Here is a 17,150-nt window from a genome sequence, read left to right as displayed (position 1 = left end):
TTCAGCCGCCACCCATCTCCTCTTTTCCTCAATAGCCCTTGGGGGCCGCATCCAGACTGCCCTGGGCTGTGACTGTTGCAGGTGCATCTGTGTCCTCCCAGCAGACAGGGGGACTTTCTCAGTCCCCAGCACCCTGTCGTGAACACAGTTGGTGCTCACTTCAAACAACGGCTTTCTGTGTATTGAGCACCCTCAGCCTGCGGGGCACAGGATGACACTTGTTTAACAAAATGCTTACTCAACATAACCCTTTTTTCTTCCCGCTCTAGGAGAGGACTTTGGAAATCAGGATGGGTCTGAAAAGCCTCTGGGGGTTGGGATGCAAAGAGATAAACCATTTCACCTCCACCTGTCTCTCTCTCTCTCAGGCTCCCTCCCCCTCGGTCTCCAGGGTCACCTGCGGCAGTTTCCTGCCCTGGCTGCCCTCATCTCCCTGCTGAACATTCCCCATGTCCTCCCTGTGGTCGTGGTCGCAGCCAGGCCCCACTTCAGCCCTCTCATTCTCTAGTCCTTCTGGCTGTTCTCTTAAACCCTGATGTTAATGTTTTTGCCTGTCATCTCATCTCCCCCTTCTTCATGTTAGCTAATGATTATTCAGGGACTTAACCCGCTGTCCCTGTCCCAAATCTGTAAGTTCTCTTTGGGGCAAGGGTCATGAGAGTGATCTCATGGTCATGTGACTGCTGCCTATACCTCACCCCCTCTGCTGTCCTGGTCCTAACACTCTCAAAGTTAGTTGTGTGCCCTGCCTCTGGCTCACTTGAACGGAGACCTGAGTGGAAAGGTACGCCTCTCGTCTTTGCCTTGCGTGGGCAGTGGCCACGAGTTTCCACCTGCTCACCACGAACTTTCCTGCTGTTGCTACTGACTTTCTCCCTGGGCCCTCACTTGCCCTTGTCTGTACAGTGAAGGCTGGGACTGGACTGCAGGACTGGGGCCATAGGCTTGTTATAGGGGTTGGGATTCTTGCTGGTCAGTTCCAGGTGGAGTACACGGGCTGAGTAGGGAATAACTCCTGCTTTGCTCACAGATTTTATCCTGATGGCTGACTCGAAACCACTCTTCTCCCTTGATGGGGACCCGGTGGCTGCCGAAGCCTTGCTCCGGGATGTGTTTGGGATTGTGGTGGATGAGGTCATTCGGAAAGGGACCAGTGCTTCGGAGAAGGTGGGTCCTTTCCCCCTCCTCCTGCCGTGCATCACACCTGGCTCAGAACTGTCTTCCTCCCACCAGGCTTCTCCCCAGAATTCATCACTGTCTCACTGGGTGCCTCAGGGATTCTATCCTGGGTCACGCCGTCTTTACCCTGGTTCATGAGTTGCTTTGGAAATATTTCTAACTCGTTTTCAGTGCAAGTTGAGATGTGGCTTGGGCAGCCAGTCGGTGGAGTGTCCACGGGCCCCCAGAATCCCCTGCTTCTCTTGCTAGGTCTGCGAGTGGAAGGAGCCAGAGGAGCTGAAGCGGCTTCTGGATCTGGAGTTGCGCAGCCAGGGCGAGGCACCAGAGCAGATCCTGGCGCGGTGCCGGGCGGTGATCCGCTATAGCGTGAAGACCTGTGGGTCCTGGGTCGTGGCGGGAGGAGTGGCCGGAGTTTGCCCCGGCAACTCCACTCTGAGCTCCCCGCCCCCCTTGTCCAGGTCACCCGCACTTCTTCAACCAGCTCTTCTCAGGGTTGGATCCCCACTCTCTGGCCGGGCGCGTTATCACTGAGAGCCTCAACACCAGCCAGTGAGTCTTCCCAAGGCCCCTTCCCCCACCTTCCAAAGGATTGGGTTTCAGGGAGACATAGCCCTGGGGGAAGGAGGAGAATGGTTTTGCTCCCCACCCCCTGCCCCCTGTTTTCTGGCATCTCTACTGGCAGTTTTTCTCCTTGTACCCTTTGGGCTCCCTTTCTCCCAGCTTTCGCATGCCTCCTGACCCCAGTTTTTCTTCATTCTTGCTTCTCTGGCTCTTTGTCACCAGCTCATTCCTCCCTTTGGACCTTTCCTCACTCAGTGTCTCCACCTCCTTTTTCTACTCCTCTGAGAGTCTGACCTGGCCAGCCCTCCCTCCTCTTTTCCCTTCTCATCCCTCCCTCTCCTGGCAGGTACACTTATGAAATTGCCCCGGTGTTCGTACTCATGGAAGAAGAGGTGCTGAAGAAACTCCGGGCCCTGGTGGGCTGGAGCTCTGGGGATGGGGTCTTCTGTCCTGGTATGTGAGAAGGAGGAAGCCTCTCTCTGGCCTTTTTGAGGGTTCCTCCTCTCCCACTATTCTCATGTTCTGTGCAGGGAGGGGTGACTCCTCCTTGTTTCCTCTCCAGCTGGGCTTGGGCCAAACCAGAGAGAAGCTGCCCAGTCCTCTGTATCCTCATGTTTGCCAAGCAGTCCATGGGATCAGCACTCCAGTGCCTGCTCTGGGGAGGGGAGGCACCATCCTGGGTCAGCCCAGGACGTGGAGGGGAGTAGTCAGGGGGATCTGCAGATCCTGGGGCTGTTCTGTGTTGTCAGCAGGCCATTTGCAGAGCCCTGGGAGCCAGTGTCTCGTGCTTCTTTGATCAGTTCTCCTGGGTGGAGAGGTCAGGGGCAGCAAGCTCCAGTTTTGACCCACTGCTCCTCCCTCTTGCCACTCTCCCCGTGACAGGTGGCTCCATCTCCAACATGTATGCCATGAACCTGGCCCGCTATCAGCGCTACCCAGATTGCAAGCAGAGGGGCCTCCGGGGACTGCCACCCCTGGCGCTCTTCACATCAAAGGAGGTGGGAAGAGGTTCAGACCTACCCTGGGCCTCCTGATTCTAATCTTCAGCCAGCTGAGTCAGCCTGCCCAGACCCATCTCTTCTGGGGCCAGCCTGCCCCCAGGCAGAGGTGCTCCCTTCCAATCAAGGGGCTGAGTAAAGGCTTCCGTTCACCTTGCCTTCTGTCTGAAGGTAGCGAAGGGACAATGAGTGCAGCGGACATAGTCCACACCCTTTCTACTCAGAGTGTGGTCTGTGGACCAGCAGCATCAGGATCACCTGGGAGCTTGTCCGAAATGCCGGATCTCAGGCCCCAGCCCAGACATACTGAATCTGAATCTGCATTGGAACCAGACACCCTGGTGATCTGTGGGCACAGGAACTTTTGAGAAGCCCCAGTCTACGGGGTCTCATCTACTGGGGCTCGCACATTTACCAGTCTCTCCCTTTCCCATCCTCCCTGCCCTCTTGCCCCCAGCCTAATCCGCCCTCTGCCTTTCTCCACAGTGTCATTACTCCATTAAGAAGGGAGCTGCTTTTCTGGGACTTGGCACCGACAGTGTCTGGATAGTCAAGACAGATGAGAGGTGAAGGTCCTTCCGTTCACATGGCTCAGACCCAGCGTGGCACAGTGTACCTTCCTGCTGCCAGAAGTTCTGGGCTCAGGCCCATGCCCCAAGTGGGCTTTTCTCCCCACTGTTCCTACAGAATTGCCACTTCTGTCTACCAGTGTCTCTAGCCCTGTCCCCTGAGATCCTCTCACTCCCCTTAGGGAAAGCTCAACATTGTGGCCTCTGCATAGTGAACCCCACATTACCCTGTTCTCAACAGGTCTGCCTCCTAGCTGAGAAAACCCAATACTTCTTTACCCACTCAGTTTTCTTTTCCAGAGGGAAAATGATGCCTGAGGATCTGGAGAGGCAGATCAGTCTGGCTGAGGCTGAGGTGAGTGAGTAAGGGGCACTGGGACAGTGGAGCAGAACCCCTTGGTCTTTTCTTGGAAGGTTCTCTGGGCTCTCCCTACTGAAGGCACTGTTCTTTCCTCTTCTTCTTCTTTTTTTTTTTTTTTTAAGTTTTTTTTTAATGTTTATTTATTTTTGAGACAGAGAGAGACAGAGCATGAACAGGGGAGGGGCAGAGAGAGAGGGAGACACAGAATCTGAAACAGGCTCCAGGCTCTGAGCTGTCAGCACAGAGCCCGACGCGGGGCTCGAACTCACGGACCGTGAGATCATGACCTGAGCCGGAGTCGGATGCTTAACCGACCAAGCCACCCAGGCGCCCCTGTTGTTTCCTCTTCTTGACCTTGGTGCCCATCTCCCCCATGGGCTAAAGTGATCAGTGGGAGCGAGGACACTCTGTGCTGCTCTCAGGGACTTTGCCGAGACCCACAGGCAGGACTGGACCCGAAGAGACAGGAGCAGACCTGAGTCACTGAGTGGAGTTTCCAGGGTGACACCAGAAGGAAGATGCTGGGGACCTAAGTGTAGCGTGGAAGGTTTCTGTGAGCTGGGAGGCTCTGTGCAGGGAGAAGCCCAGGAAGCTGTGGCGACCAGCGGTGAGGCTTGTGCCAGCTCCGAGCAGTGGGAAATGTGGAGGCCCCAGCACTCCCCACTGACTGGGGGCCCGTGTGAATCACTGCAGCCACCTTGGAGGGCATTTTGGCACTTTCTATAAAAAAAAATTTTTTTTTTATTTGGAGGGGTTTTTAATTTTGTTTTTGTTGGTTTTCTATTCTAATAACTACGTAGTGATACCATTTTGTGATAGAGTTTCCTTAAGAATTAATGACGTTGAGTATCTTTTAAAGTGCTTCTTTGCTCTCTTTATAGCTTCTTGGTAAGTTGAGCGTTCAAATGCTTTGCCCATGCATGGACATATATATATATTTTTTAATTGAGTATAGGTGACACACAATGTTCCACTCGTTTTAAGTGTACGACGCAGTGATTTGACGAGTTTGTGTTAGGCTGTACTCACAAGTGTAGCTACCATCTGTCACCGTAACAACGCTATTACAGTGTCATTGACTAGATTCCCTATGCTCTGCCTTGTGGCACTATCTCTACAAATTTTGTTATATTTTGCTTTTTATTAAAAATTTTTTTTAATTTAAAAATATTTTTAAAAAAGAGAGAGAGACACACACAAATGTGAGTGGGGGAAGGGCAGAGAGCGAGGGAGACACAGAATCTGCAACCGGCTCCACGGGCCGAGCTGTCAGCACAGAGCCTGACGCAAGGCTTGAACTCAAGGATGGTGAGATCATGATCTGACTCGAAGTCAGACGCTTAACTGACTGAGCCACCCAGGCACCCCTGCAATTCAATGGTTTTTAACAGAGTTGTGCAACCATCACTACAATAGATGTTAGCACATTTTCATCACCCTAAAAAGAAACCTTGCCCCCTTTAGCCATCAATCCCGTTTTCCCCAAACCTCCTACTAGGCAACACTAAGCTACTCTGTGTCTCTGTGCATTTGCCTATTCTGGATTTCTCATGGAAATGGACTTACACTATGCACGGTCTTTTGTGATGAACTTCTTTTACTTGGCACCCCGTCTTCAAGGTTCATCCTTGTTGTGGCGTGTGTCAGTACTTCATTCTTTTTATTGGTGGATAATATTCCATTGTATGGAATAGACCACATTTCGCTTATCTGCTCATCAGTTGATGGACACTTGGGTTGTTTCCACTTTTTGGCTATTACGAGTAATCCTGCTCCGAACATTTGTGTACAAGTTTTTGCATGAACATACATTTACATTTCTCTCGGTTATGTACCGGGAGCAGAATTGCTGAGTCATACAGTAACTCTGTATTTAACTTTTGAGGAGCCGCCAGACTGTTTTTCAAAGTGGCTACACCAGTTTTTCAAAGTGGCTACACCAGCTGTCCTACCAGCAGGGTGTGAGTGTTCCAGTTTCTCCACATCCTCAACAACACTTGTTATTTCTCTCTTTTTTTGCCTCATTTGTTTAAATTTAAGTATAATTAACAGCGTTATATTACTTTGAGGTGTACAACGTAGTGATTCAACAATTCTATACATTACTCAGTGCTTACAACAATAAGTGCAGTCACCATCTGTCACCATGCGTTATTACAATATTGTTGACTGTATTGCCTATGCTGTGTTTTCATCTCCATGACTTCTTTATTTTATTACTGGAAGTTTGTACCTCTGAATCCCCTTTATCTATTTCACCCATGTCTCCACCCACCTTCCTTCTGGCCACCACCAGTTTGTTTTCTGTATTTAAGAGTCCCTTTCTTTTCTCTTCTCTTCTTTGGTTTGCTTTTCTTTTTTCTCTTTTCTTTTCTTTATTTAAAAAAAATTTTTTTAAATGTTTTATTTATTTTTGAGGTAGAGAGAGACAGAGCATGAGCGGGGGAGGGGCACAGAGAGAGAGAGGGAGACACAGAACCTGAAACAGGCTCCAGGCTCTCAGCTGTCAGCACAGAGTCCGATGCGGGGCTCAAACTTGTCAAACTGCGAGATCATGACCTGAGCCGAAGTCAGATGCTCAACCAACTGAGCCACCCAGGCGCCCCTTTCTTTCCTTTCCTTTCCTTTCCTTTCCTTTCCTTTCCTTTCCTTTCCTTTCCTTTCCTTTTTTTCTTTTCTTTTCTTTTCTTTTCTTTTCTTTTCTTTTCTTTTCTTTTCTCTTCTCTTCTTTTCTTTCTTTTGGTTTTTTTTTTTTTAGATCCCACATATAAATGAAATCATATGGTATTTGTCTTTTCTATCTGACTTATTTCACTTAGCATTATACCTTCTACATCCATCCACATTGTTACTAATGGCAAGATCTCTATGTATCTTTTTGATTCTAGCCTTTCTGAGAGGTATGAGTGGTATCTCATTGTGGTTTTTATTTGCATTTACCTGATGATTTATGATGTTAAGCATCTTTTCATGTGTCTGTTGGCCATCTGCTTGTCTTCTTTGAAAAAAATGTCCATTCAGGTCCTCTGCCCAAATGTAATTTAATTAATTATTATTATTATTATTATTATTATTATTATTATTATGTTTATTTAGAGAGAGCGCGCAAGTGCAGTGGTGGGGGAAAGGGCAGAGGCAGAGGGAGAAAGAGGATCCTAAACAGGCTCCATGCTTAGTGCAGAACCCGATGTGGGGCTTGATCCCACGGCCCTGGGATCATGACCCGAATGGAAATCTCAAGAGTTGAACACTCAACTGACTGAGCTGCCCAGGCACCCCTATGATTTCATTTCTAAGTACTCTCTACACCCAATGTGGGGCTTGAACTTACAACCCCTAGATCAAGAATTGCATGCTCCACTGACTTAGCCAGCCAGGTGCCCCACTGCCCGTTAAAAAAAAAAAAAAAAGTTCTTTATAATGTTTATTATTATTACTGTTTTTTTTTTTTTTTGAGAGAGAGAAAGCATGTGCAGGGGAGAGGCAGAAAGAGAGAGAGAGAGAGAGAGAGAGAGGGAGAGAGAGAGAATCCCAAGCAAGCTCTGAGCTGACAGCAGTGAGCCCAATGTGGGGCTCAAACCCACAACCCATGAGATCATGACCTAAGCTGAAGTCAGACACTCCACCGACTGAGCTACCCAGGCACCCTTGCCCATTATTTAATTGGTTTATTTGTTTGTTTGTTTTTTTTTACTTTCTCTTTTTGATTTTAGTGGGTGTGAAGTGTTATCTCCCTGTGGTTTTGATTTGCATTTCCCTGATGACTAATGATGTTGAGCATTTTGCCACATACTTATTGGCCATTTGTAGAACTTCTTTGGAGAAGTGTCTATTTGTATCCTTTGCTCAGTTTTTAATTAGGTTGTCTTTTGTTTTTCAGTTGTAAGCATTCTTCATCTGTTCTAGATAGAAGTCCCTTATCAGATATGTGACTTGCAAATAGCTTCTTCCATCTTGTGGGTTATCTTGTCACCTCCTTGATGGTGTCCTTTGAAGCCAGAAGTTTTAGATTTTGATGGGGTCCAGTTTATCTAATTTTTCTTTGGTTGCTTGTGCTTTTGGTGTCATGTATACAAAAGCTTTGTCTAACCCAAGCTCATGAAGAGTTATTCCTATATTTTCATCTAAGAGTTATAAATTTGTTTTTATTTTTGGCATGCCCACCTGAGTTTTACATTTTTTAAGATTTTAAAAACACTTTTTAAATGTTTATTTATTTATTTATTTTTTTTTTTTTAATTTTTTTTTTTTAATTTTTTTTTCAACGTTTTTTTTTTTTTATTTATTTTTGGGACAGAGAGAGACAGAGCATGAACGGGGGAGGGGCAGAGAGAGAGGGAGACACAGAATCGGAAACAGGCTCCAGGCTCCGAGCCATCAGCCCAGAGCCTGACACGGGGCTCGAACTCACGGACCGCGAGATCGTGACCCGGCTGAAGTCAGACGCTTAACCGACTGCGCCACCCAGGCGCCCCAATGTTTATTTATTTTTAAAAAAGAGGGAGACAGAGAGAGCAAGTGGGGGAGGGGCGGAGAGAGAGGGAGACCCAGAATTTGAAGTGGATTCCAGGCTCAGAGCTGTCAGCACAGAGTCCGACGCAGGGCTCAAACTCAGGAAGGGTGAGATGATGACCTGAACCGAAGATGGACGCTTAACTGACAGAGCCATCCAGGCGCCTCAAGTTTTGTTTTGTTTTGTTTTGTTTTGTTTTTTTACGTAAGTTCTCCACCCAGTGTGGGGCTTGAACTCATGACCTTGATCAAGAGATGCGTGCGCTACTGGCTGAGCCAGCCAGGCACCCCAAGAGTTTTATATTTTTAACTTTTACATTTAGTTCTATAATTTATTATGAGTTAATTTTTATGTATGACAACAATGTCTTTTGCATGTGGATATCCAGTTGTCCCAGCATCATTTGTTGAAAAGAATATTTTTTTCCCAACTCAGTATCTTGACATCCTTGATGAAAATCAGTTGACCTTAGTAAATGTGAGGTGGTATTTCCAGATTCTCAGTTCTGTTCCATTGATCTGCACGTCTATACTATAGACCACATTGCCTTGACTGACGTGGCTTTGTAGTAAGTTTTGAAATGAAGATGGGTGAGCCCTCCAACTTTGTTCTTTTTCCAGATGTTTTTGGCTATTCTGGGTCCCTTAAATTTCCACATGCATTTTAGGATCAGCTTGTCAATTTATGCTAAGAAGCAAACTGGGATTTTGATAGGGATTATGTTCAATTGGTAGATCTATGAACATGGGATATCTTTCCATTTAGATATTCTTTGGTTTCTTTCAACAATGCTTTGTAGTTTTCAGAGTATATGTTTTGTACTACTTTTTAAAATTTATTCCTAAGTATTTTTTCCTTTTAGTGTTATAAGTGAAATTGCTTTCTTAATTTTATTTTCTGATTGTTCATTGAAAATATATAAAAATACAGTTGACTTTTTATTTTTTTATTAAAATTTTTTTTAACGTTTATTTATTTATTTTTTATTAAATTTTTTTTTAATGTTTATTTATTTTTAAGACAGAGAGAGACAGAGCATGAACGGGGGGGGGGGGGCAGAGAGAGAGGGAGACACAGAATCTGAAACAGGCTCCAGGCTCTGAGCTGTCAGCACAGAGCCTGACGCGGGGCTCGAACCCACGGACCGTGAGATCATGACCTGAGCTGAAGTCGGACGGTTAACTGACCAAGCCCCCCAGGCGCCCCAACGTTTATTTATTTTTGAGACAGAGAGAGACAGAGCATGAACGGGGGAGGGTCAGAGAGAGAGGGAGACACAGAATCCGAAGCAGGCTCCAGGCTCTGAGCCATCAGCCCAGAGCCCGACACGGGGCTCGAACTCACGGACCGTGAGATCGTGACCTGAGCTGAAGTCGGACGCTTAACCAACTAGCCACCCAAGCGCCCCTACAGTTGACTTTTTAATATTGATCTTATACCCTGAAAACTTGCTGAATTCATTTATTAATAGTTTTTTTTAGTGGATTCCTTAGGACTTTCTAGATAAATATTATGTTATTTGTAAGTAGAGATAGTTTTGCTTTTTTCCCTTCTAATCTGGATGCTTTTTACTTTATTTTCTTACCTAATTGCCCTGCTAGACCCTCAGTATAATGTTGAATAGAATTGGGGAGAGTGGACATCCTTGTCTTGTTCCTGATCATGGGGGGAAGGCTTTCAGTCTTTTAGCATTGAGTACGATGTTAGCTGGGGTTTTTTTGTAGTTGCCCTCTATTAGGTTGAGAACATTCCCATCACCTTCTAGTTTGTTGAGTAATTTTATCAAGCAGGAGTGTTGGATTTTGCCGAATGTTTTTCTGTGTCTATTGAGATGTATTTTTTTCCTTTATTTTGTTGATACTTGTATTACATTAATTGGTTTTTGGGTGCTACTCTGAGCTTGCACTCCTGGGACAAATCAATTTTGTCATAATGTATAATTTTTTATAGGTTGCTGATTTTTTTAATGTTTTTAAATTTATTTTTGGGAGAGAGAGTGCGTGGGAGGGGCAGAGAGAGAGGGAGACCAAGGATCCAAAGCAGGCTCCGTGCCGATGGCAGAGAGCCTCATGTGAGGCTCGAACTCATGAACTGCAAGATCATGATCCGACCTGAAATCAAGAGTCAGATGCCTGACTGACTGAACCACCCAGGTGCCCCTTATACATTGCTGATTTTGATTGGCTAGTGTTTTGTAGTTCTTGTGTCTATATTCAAAGAGATATCACCTGTGGTTTTCTTGTGATGTTTTATCTGGTTTTGGTAACAGGATGACTTCAGAAGTGTTCCTCTTCTGTTTTTTGGACTTTTTGTGAAGAACTGGTATCAGTTCTTTTTCAGATGTTTTATAGAATTCATCAGTGAAGCCATATAGGCCTGGGCTTTTCTTGGTGGTATTTTTTTAAAATAGAAATTCAGGGGTGCCTAGATGGCTCAATCGGTTGAGTGTCCAACTTCGGCTCAAGTCATGATCTCGCGGTCTGTGAGTTTGAGCCCCGCGTCGAGCTCTGTGTTGACAGCTCAGAGCCTGGAGCCTGCTTTGGATTCTGTGTCTCCCTCTCTCTCTGCCTCTTCCCCGCTCATGCTCTGTCCCTCAAAAATGAATAAACGTTAAAAAAATATTTTTTTTTATAGAAATTCAATTTCTTCACAAACTTTTGTAGTGTTAGAATTTTATAAATACCATTTTGATCTTCCAGTAAGACATTAACATTTTCTGAAAGCATATGAGCTTTGGAAATAGACCAGCAGATAGACCTAGGATTGAATTCCATCTCTGGAGCTTCAGCTTGGGGGTAAATTTCTTAACAGCTCTGGATCTCGGTGTCCTCACTTGCAAATTAAGGAAGACAGTAACATTTTGCTCCACAGGCTGCCTAGGTCAGGCATTGCAATAAGAGTTTCGAGATGGCCTCGTCACCAGGCTCTGGGTAGCTTTTTTTTTTTCTCTTAATGTTTATTTATTTTTGAGAGAGAGAGAGAGAGCACAAGCAGGTGAGGGGCAGAGAGAAAGAGAAGGAGTCACAAAATCCAAAGCAGGCTCCAGGTTCCGAGCTGTCAGCACAGAGCCTGACACGGGGCTTGAACTCAAAAGCTGTGAGATCATGACCTGAGCCGAAACTGGACACTTAACTGACTGAGCCACCCAGGCGCCCCAATTTTTAAAAATGTTTTTATTTATTTATTTTGAGAGAGAGAGAGTGTGGGGGAAGGGGCAGAGAGAGAGGGAGAGAGAACCCCAAGCAGGCTCCACACTGTCAGCACAGAGCTGGACAAGGGGCTCCATCTCACAAACCAGGAGATCACGACCTGAGCCTGTATCAAGGGTTGGATGCTTGACCGACTGAGCCACCCAGGCGCCCCTCTGGAAGGTTTTGCGATACCTTCACAGCCTCTTTCCCCCCTGTTTTTCTGCCACAGGGCTCTGTGCCATTCCTGGTTAGTGCTACCTCTGGCACTACTGTGCTGGGGGCCTTTGACCCCCTGGAGGCAATTGCTGATGTGTGCCAGCGTCATGGGCTGTGGCTCCACGTGGATGTGAGTGGGACTGAGGCCTGAGGGTGGGGTGGGCCGAGCCAAGGCCAAGGCCCATGTTATTCCTTTTGCTCCACAGGCTGCCTGGGGTGGGAGCGTCCTGTTGTCACAGACACATAGACATCTCCTGGATGGGATCCAGAGGTGCATACGGCCACCTACTTCCTGAATCCCACCGTTCAAATCCTTGCTCCAGAGACTAGTCCTGGACTAGGGAGCTTCCGATGGGAGTGAGGGAAGGGGGTTGGGGGAAGGGGGATTGGAGAGCAGACTGCTGGGCTGGCATGAAACTAAAGCCCCTTTACCGGAGATGTGGAAGAGTGGGGGGAGCGGCGGTGGGCGGGGGGGGGCTCTGGTTGGGCAGCTTGAGGAGGAGCCGGCTGATCTGGCTTTGCTGTGCCCACCCCAGGGCTGACTCCGTGGCCTGGAATCCCCACAAACTCCTCGCGGCAGGCCTGCAGTGCTCAGCTCTTCTTCTCCGTGATACCTCGGTGGGTCTGCCCTGCCCCTGTCCTCACCCTACCTCTCACCCTGGACCTCTGTCTTCCTCCCTGTCCCAAGTCAGAGAGGGTCGTGGCCTTGCTGTGTCCTTCTCACCGTCCCGTCTGAAGCTGAGTAGCTTCGACCACCCGAATCCCCTGTAGTGCTTCCCCACCCCCGCCCCCACTGCGGCGCATCTTCATGCAAAGGAAAATGTGTCCAGCTTGAGGTTGTAATTGAAGGGCTCCTGGGCCGAGTGTGGGGAGAACTCCGGGTGTTGGGAGAACACCCGGAGAAAGGGGCCTGAGTCAGCTGGCAGCCATCTCAGGAGTTCTGCCTGGTGCCAGGGACAGAAGGGGTGGGCTGAGCTAAGAAGCCCCCCTGTGCGGCTCCAGAGGGAGCCTTGGTAGGGAGGGTGGGGTCTGACAGTCCTCCCCCCTGCTCTCCCCACCGGCAGAACCTGCTCAGGCGCTGCCATGGCTCGCAGGCCAGCTACCTCTTCCAGCAGGACAAGTTCTACGACGTGGCTCTGGACACCGGAGACAAGGTGGTGCAGTGCGGCCGCCGTGTGGACTGTCTGAAGCTGTGGCTCATGTGGAAGGCGCAGGGCGGGCAGGGGCTGGAGCGGCGTGTGGACCGGGCCTTTGCCCTTGCCTGGTAGGAGTGGCGTCAGTCTGAGTTCCTCTCTCCCGGGGTCCCTGTCCAGTCCTGTCCTGTCCCACCCCCGCTCCCACGCCTTCACCCCTGCACCTCACATTTTTCTTGCCCTCAGGGTCTCTTGGCCCATTCTCTGGGTCTCTTCTGTTCCTGTATCTCTGCTGCTTTTTCCTCCTCCATTTGTGATTTCTCCCTCTCTGTTTCCAGGTACCTGGTGGAGGAATTGAAAAAGCGAGAAGGATTTGAGTTGGTTATAGAGGTATGACCAAGTCTGCTCTTTGGCATCCCTCTGCCCCTCCCCCCCCCCCGCCCTCCCCACCTCAGTCTGTCCCACACAAAAAGCCCTGATGCAGAAGAGGGGCAGTGAGAGGGGATCATCCCCCCTTCCACAGCCCACACCTTCTCCTCCCTCATTCCTCCCAGCCTGAGTTTGTCAACGTGTGTTTCTGGTTCGTGCCCCCCAGCCTGCGGGGGAAGCAGGAGAACCCAGATTACAGTGAAAGGCTGGCTAAGGTAGGTTCTCTCTTTTCTGGCTCTGGTTAGCCCAGTTGAGGGAATGGTGACGCATCTGGTGTGTGTCTGCCCCCTGCTGGCTGTGAATGGCATAGCACGTCCCTTTGCTAGTTTGCTCCTGAGGTGGGGACGTGAACTGTAAAAGGGCACCAGCTTGTCCTCATTTCTGTGGGGGTGGGGATGGGGAATAAGGTATGTTTTTGGAAGACAAAAGGAAGACAGAGAGAGATGTTCTGGGAGAAGTCACCAGTGTGCGGTACGTAGTCTGTGGGAGTTCTGCTGGGTGCTCAGGCCCAGGACAGACGCTTGAGGCCTTATTCACTGATGCTGGGGGCAGAACAACTCTATAAGGCCAGTCCAGACAGGCCTCCTAGAGGAAAGGAGATATGTCCTGTCCTGGTCCCTAAGGATAGATTGGTACTAGATGCTGCAGATGGTCTGAAAGGACAAGAATGTTCTTGCCTTTGAGGAGTTATTTCGAAAATTAGAGTTGCCTATTTGAAACCAATATGTTTGATGCAATCTTGTAAATTACACAGTAGATCACAAGGTACAGATCACAACCATTCCGGGAATTCAGAGAGAGGAGAAGAAGGTGTTAAAGATGATGAAGGCTAGATGTTGGACTAAAGCAGTGTTGGGAGTCAGGGAACAATCAGGATTTGGCAGAAAATGGCCTGTGTGACAACTTGGAGATAGGTAAGGTAGGAAATGATACAGAAGCTAGAGAAGACCAAGCAGGTTGGATGCAGTGGAAGAGGTGAACTGGGGCCAAGGTCAGGAGCTGAGCAATGAGGACTCCCTCTGGAAGGTGGTTGAGTGAGAGGGAAAGACATCTCGGGGAGCCTGACCTGAGGCTGTAGCTGGAAGTTCCCTTCACCCCTTCCACAGGTGGCCCCAGTACTCAAGGAGCGCATGGTGAAGGAGGGCTCCATGATGATTGGCTACCAGCCCCATGGGACCCGGGGCAACTTCTTCCGTATGGTTGTGGCCAACCCTGCACTGACCCGGGCCGATATGGACTTCCTTCTCAATGAGCTGGAACGGCTAGGCCAGGACCTCTGAGACTCCTCCTTGCTGCTGGCCTCGACACCCCCCCCACCCTCACTGTCTGTGTGTATTCCCTTCCTGTGTTACCAAGAGCAGAGTGATCTTAACAATGTTTATATGTGTTGACCCACTGACTCTTCTATGAAATATTTGCTGTTGGGATGCCTGGGTGGCTCAGTCAGTTAAGCATTTGACTCTTGATTTTGGCTCAGGTCATGATCTCATGGTTTATGAGTTTGAGCCCGCACTGGGCTCCACGCGGACAGTGCGGAGCCTTCTTGGGATTCTCTCTCTCCCTCTCTCTCTCTGCCCCTCCCCTGCTCATGCTCTTTCTCTCAAAATAAATAAACAAACAAAAAAATATATATATATGTATTAGGAGGCTATTTAAACTACAGTACATCCACATGATGGAATGTTACTCTGTCACTAAAATTATGTTTACAAATGATTTTTATTGATATGAGAAAAAATGATTTTAATTTAATGTTATATTGAAAAAGCTGGATACAGGACTTTATGTATAGTGATAGCTGAGCTATGTTCAAACACACATAGGGAAAAAACTGATAAAATAAAATATGCCAAATGTTAATAGTTTTCCCTGGGATGGGATTATAGGTAATTTATAATTCAATTCTTTATACCTTTTGTGCTCCCCCCTTTTATTATATAATGAATATGCATTACTTTTATAATAGGGAAATAATAAAGTTAAAACTTCAACTATATTTTTTGGTATGTTTTGAAGTTTGTTACTTTTCAACCAGATAATAGAGAATGGGAATTTTTTTTCTAAAGGCAGGTGTAAGAGGGGCGCCTGGGTGGCTCAGCTGGCTAAGCGTCCAACTTCAGCTCAGGTCATGATCTCACAGTTAGTGGGTTTGAGCCCTGCGTCGTGCTCTGTGCTGACAGCTCAGAGCCTGGAGCCTGCTTCAGATTCTGTGTCTCCCTCTCTCTCTGCCCCTCCCCTGCTCATGCTCTGTCTTTCTCTGTCTCAAAAATAAAATAAAAACATTAAAAAAAATTTTTTTTTTTTTAAAAAAAGAAAAGAAAAAGAAAAGAAGAACCCAGCAACAAAACATCCATCTCACACTTACAATCCTGGACTATTGTTGCTTTTCAGTCACTTTTCGGGAAAGAGACAAATTAGCTACATAAGTTGTTTTGTTTTTGTTGTCCAAGGTTTATTGAAGATCTCACAGCCCAGCAGAAAGATTCAAAGGGCTCCACGTGGCGTTTTTTGTTGTTTTTTTTTTTTTAAATTTTTTTAACGTTTATTTATTTTTGAGACAAAGAGAGACAGAGCATGAACGGGGGAGGGGCAGAGAGAGAGGGAGACACAGAATTGGAAGCAGGCTCCAGGCTCTGAGCCATCAGCCCAGAGCCGGACGCGGGGCTCGAACTCACGGACCGTGAGATCGTGACCTGAGCTGAAGTTGGACGCTTAACCGACTGAGCCACCCATGCGCCCCTCCACGTGGTGTTTTGAAACGCATCCCAACCATAGGCCAAGTGACCTGCAGGTCGGACAGACTGGCAAAGTGCAAGGGTTTCAATATTTCCCTGGTGTGAGGATCTACCTCCGTGCTCTCCTGATCCGGGGCTGAGACCTCAGGACCATAATTTTCTCTCTTTTCTCTCAACAGCTTGACAGAGAGCCGTCTCACTGGGCCTCTCTGAATGTGCTCCGTCTGATGCGTGACAGCCTGCTCTCTTGTTGCAGAGCTCTTGCTGGGAATAGTGGCCATCTCCTTGCACACGCGGTTGCTGGTGCGGACGTAGCTACCCGTGTCGTACTTCTCCGTGACGACCTGGGCTGCCTTCTTCATGGCTTTGGTGCCAACGCGGCCCATGTTGGCAGGTTGGGTAAAAGAGGAAACAGCGCTACCCAAATTATTAAGGACGAGTGACAGATTTCCAGTTCCTAAAAATACCGTTTATGAGAACAATAATGTGGTCATGTAAAAATCATCCAAAGTTATTTGAAGAGGCAAATATGGATGGTACAAACCATAGCAAAAGAACATCCAAATCGCAGACCCAATTCTCTTGACAATTTGGCCTGGGGAAAAAGCCTTTCTATTCAGAAATTACTAATAATTCCCTTATAAACTTGTTACTCTATAAATGGTATTTAACTTCTTCCAAATAATAAAGTTGCTTGAGAGTATTAATAATTTGAACTCGGGCGCCTGGGTGGCTCAGTCGGCTAAGCGTCTGACTTCGGCTCAGGTCACCATCTCACTGTTCATGAGTTCAAGCCCTGCGTCGGGCTCTGTGCTTACTGCTCAGAATCTGGAGCCTGTTTCGGATTCTGTGTCTCCCTCTCTCTCTGACCCTCCCCCGTTCATGCTCTGTCTCTCCCTGTCTCAAAAATAAATAAAACGTTAAAAAAATAATAATTTGAACTCTAAGCCCTATTCTTTTTTTTTTTTTCTTTAAATGTTTATTTATTTTTGAGAGAGAGCGTGCAGGAGAGGCCGAGAGGTGGGGTTGGGGTGGGGGACAGAGGACCCAAAGTGGGCTCTGTGCTGACAGCAGAGAGCCCAATGTGGGGCTTGAACCCACAAACTGGGAGATCATGACCTGAACCAAAGTCGGAGGCTTAACTGACTGAGCCACCCAGATGCCCCTCTAAGCCCTATTCTTAAAGAGTTCTACATATCTGCAAAATGTCTTAAACTTAGTAAAAAAGATAGACTAAAAAAAAATATATCCTTATTTTCAACTCA

The 17,150-nt window shown here is 47.6% G+C and overlaps 2 protein-coding genes across 3 annotated transcripts in view; one reads left to right on the top strand and one right to left on the bottom strand.

The window, feature by feature from the left end:
* Positions 1–14,635, top strand: part of CSAD (cysteine sulfinic acid decarboxylase) — a 29,421-nt gene extending 14,786 nt beyond the window's left edge. For both annotated transcript variants that reach the window (XM_007081368.2, XM_042992376.1), the window contains exons 2-15: positions 1,031–1,167; positions 1,429–1,555; positions 1,638–1,728; positions 2,087–2,193; positions 2,623–2,738; positions 3,225–3,304; positions 3,608–3,662; positions 11,602–11,718; positions 11,795–11,859; positions 12,125–12,206; positions 12,653–12,852; positions 13,060–13,111; positions 13,276–13,365; positions 14,257–14,635. In XM_007081368.2, coding sequence (XP_007081430.2) covers positions 1,042–1,167; positions 1,429–1,555; positions 1,638–1,728; positions 2,087–2,193; positions 2,623–2,738; positions 3,225–3,304; positions 3,608–3,662; positions 11,602–11,718; positions 11,795–11,859; positions 12,125–12,206; positions 12,653–12,852; positions 13,060–13,111; positions 13,276–13,365; positions 14,257–14,430 — 1,482 coding nt within the window. In that variant the 5' untranslated portion in view covers positions 1,031–1,041 and the 3' untranslated portion in view covers positions 14,431–14,635. The remainder of the gene's footprint in view (positions 1–1,030; positions 1,168–1,428; positions 1,556–1,637; positions 1,729–2,086; positions 2,194–2,622; positions 2,739–3,224; positions 3,305–3,607; positions 3,663–11,601; positions 11,719–11,794; positions 11,860–12,124; positions 12,207–12,652; positions 12,853–13,059; positions 13,112–13,275; positions 13,366–14,256) is intronic.
* Positions 14,636–15,821: 1,186 nt separating this feature from the next.
* Positions 15,822–16,271, bottom strand: LOC102956274 (40S ribosomal protein S17-like). Its single transcript, XM_007081549.2, has one exon. It carries the CDS (start codon positions 16,269–16,271, stop codon positions 15,822–15,824), a length of 450 nt encoding a protein of 149 aa, XP_007081611.2.
* Between the last annotated feature and the right edge of the window lie 879 nt (positions 16,272–17,150).

This window comes from Panthera tigris, chromosome B4 (genome assembly GCF_018350195.1).
Source record: "Panthera tigris isolate Pti1 chromosome B4, P.tigris_Pti1_mat1.1, whole genome shotgun sequence".
NCBI classification, from domain to species: domain Eukaryota; kingdom Metazoa; phylum Chordata; class Mammalia; order Carnivora; family Felidae; genus Panthera; species Panthera tigris.
This window is presented reverse-complemented; position numbering and strand designations above follow the sequence as displayed.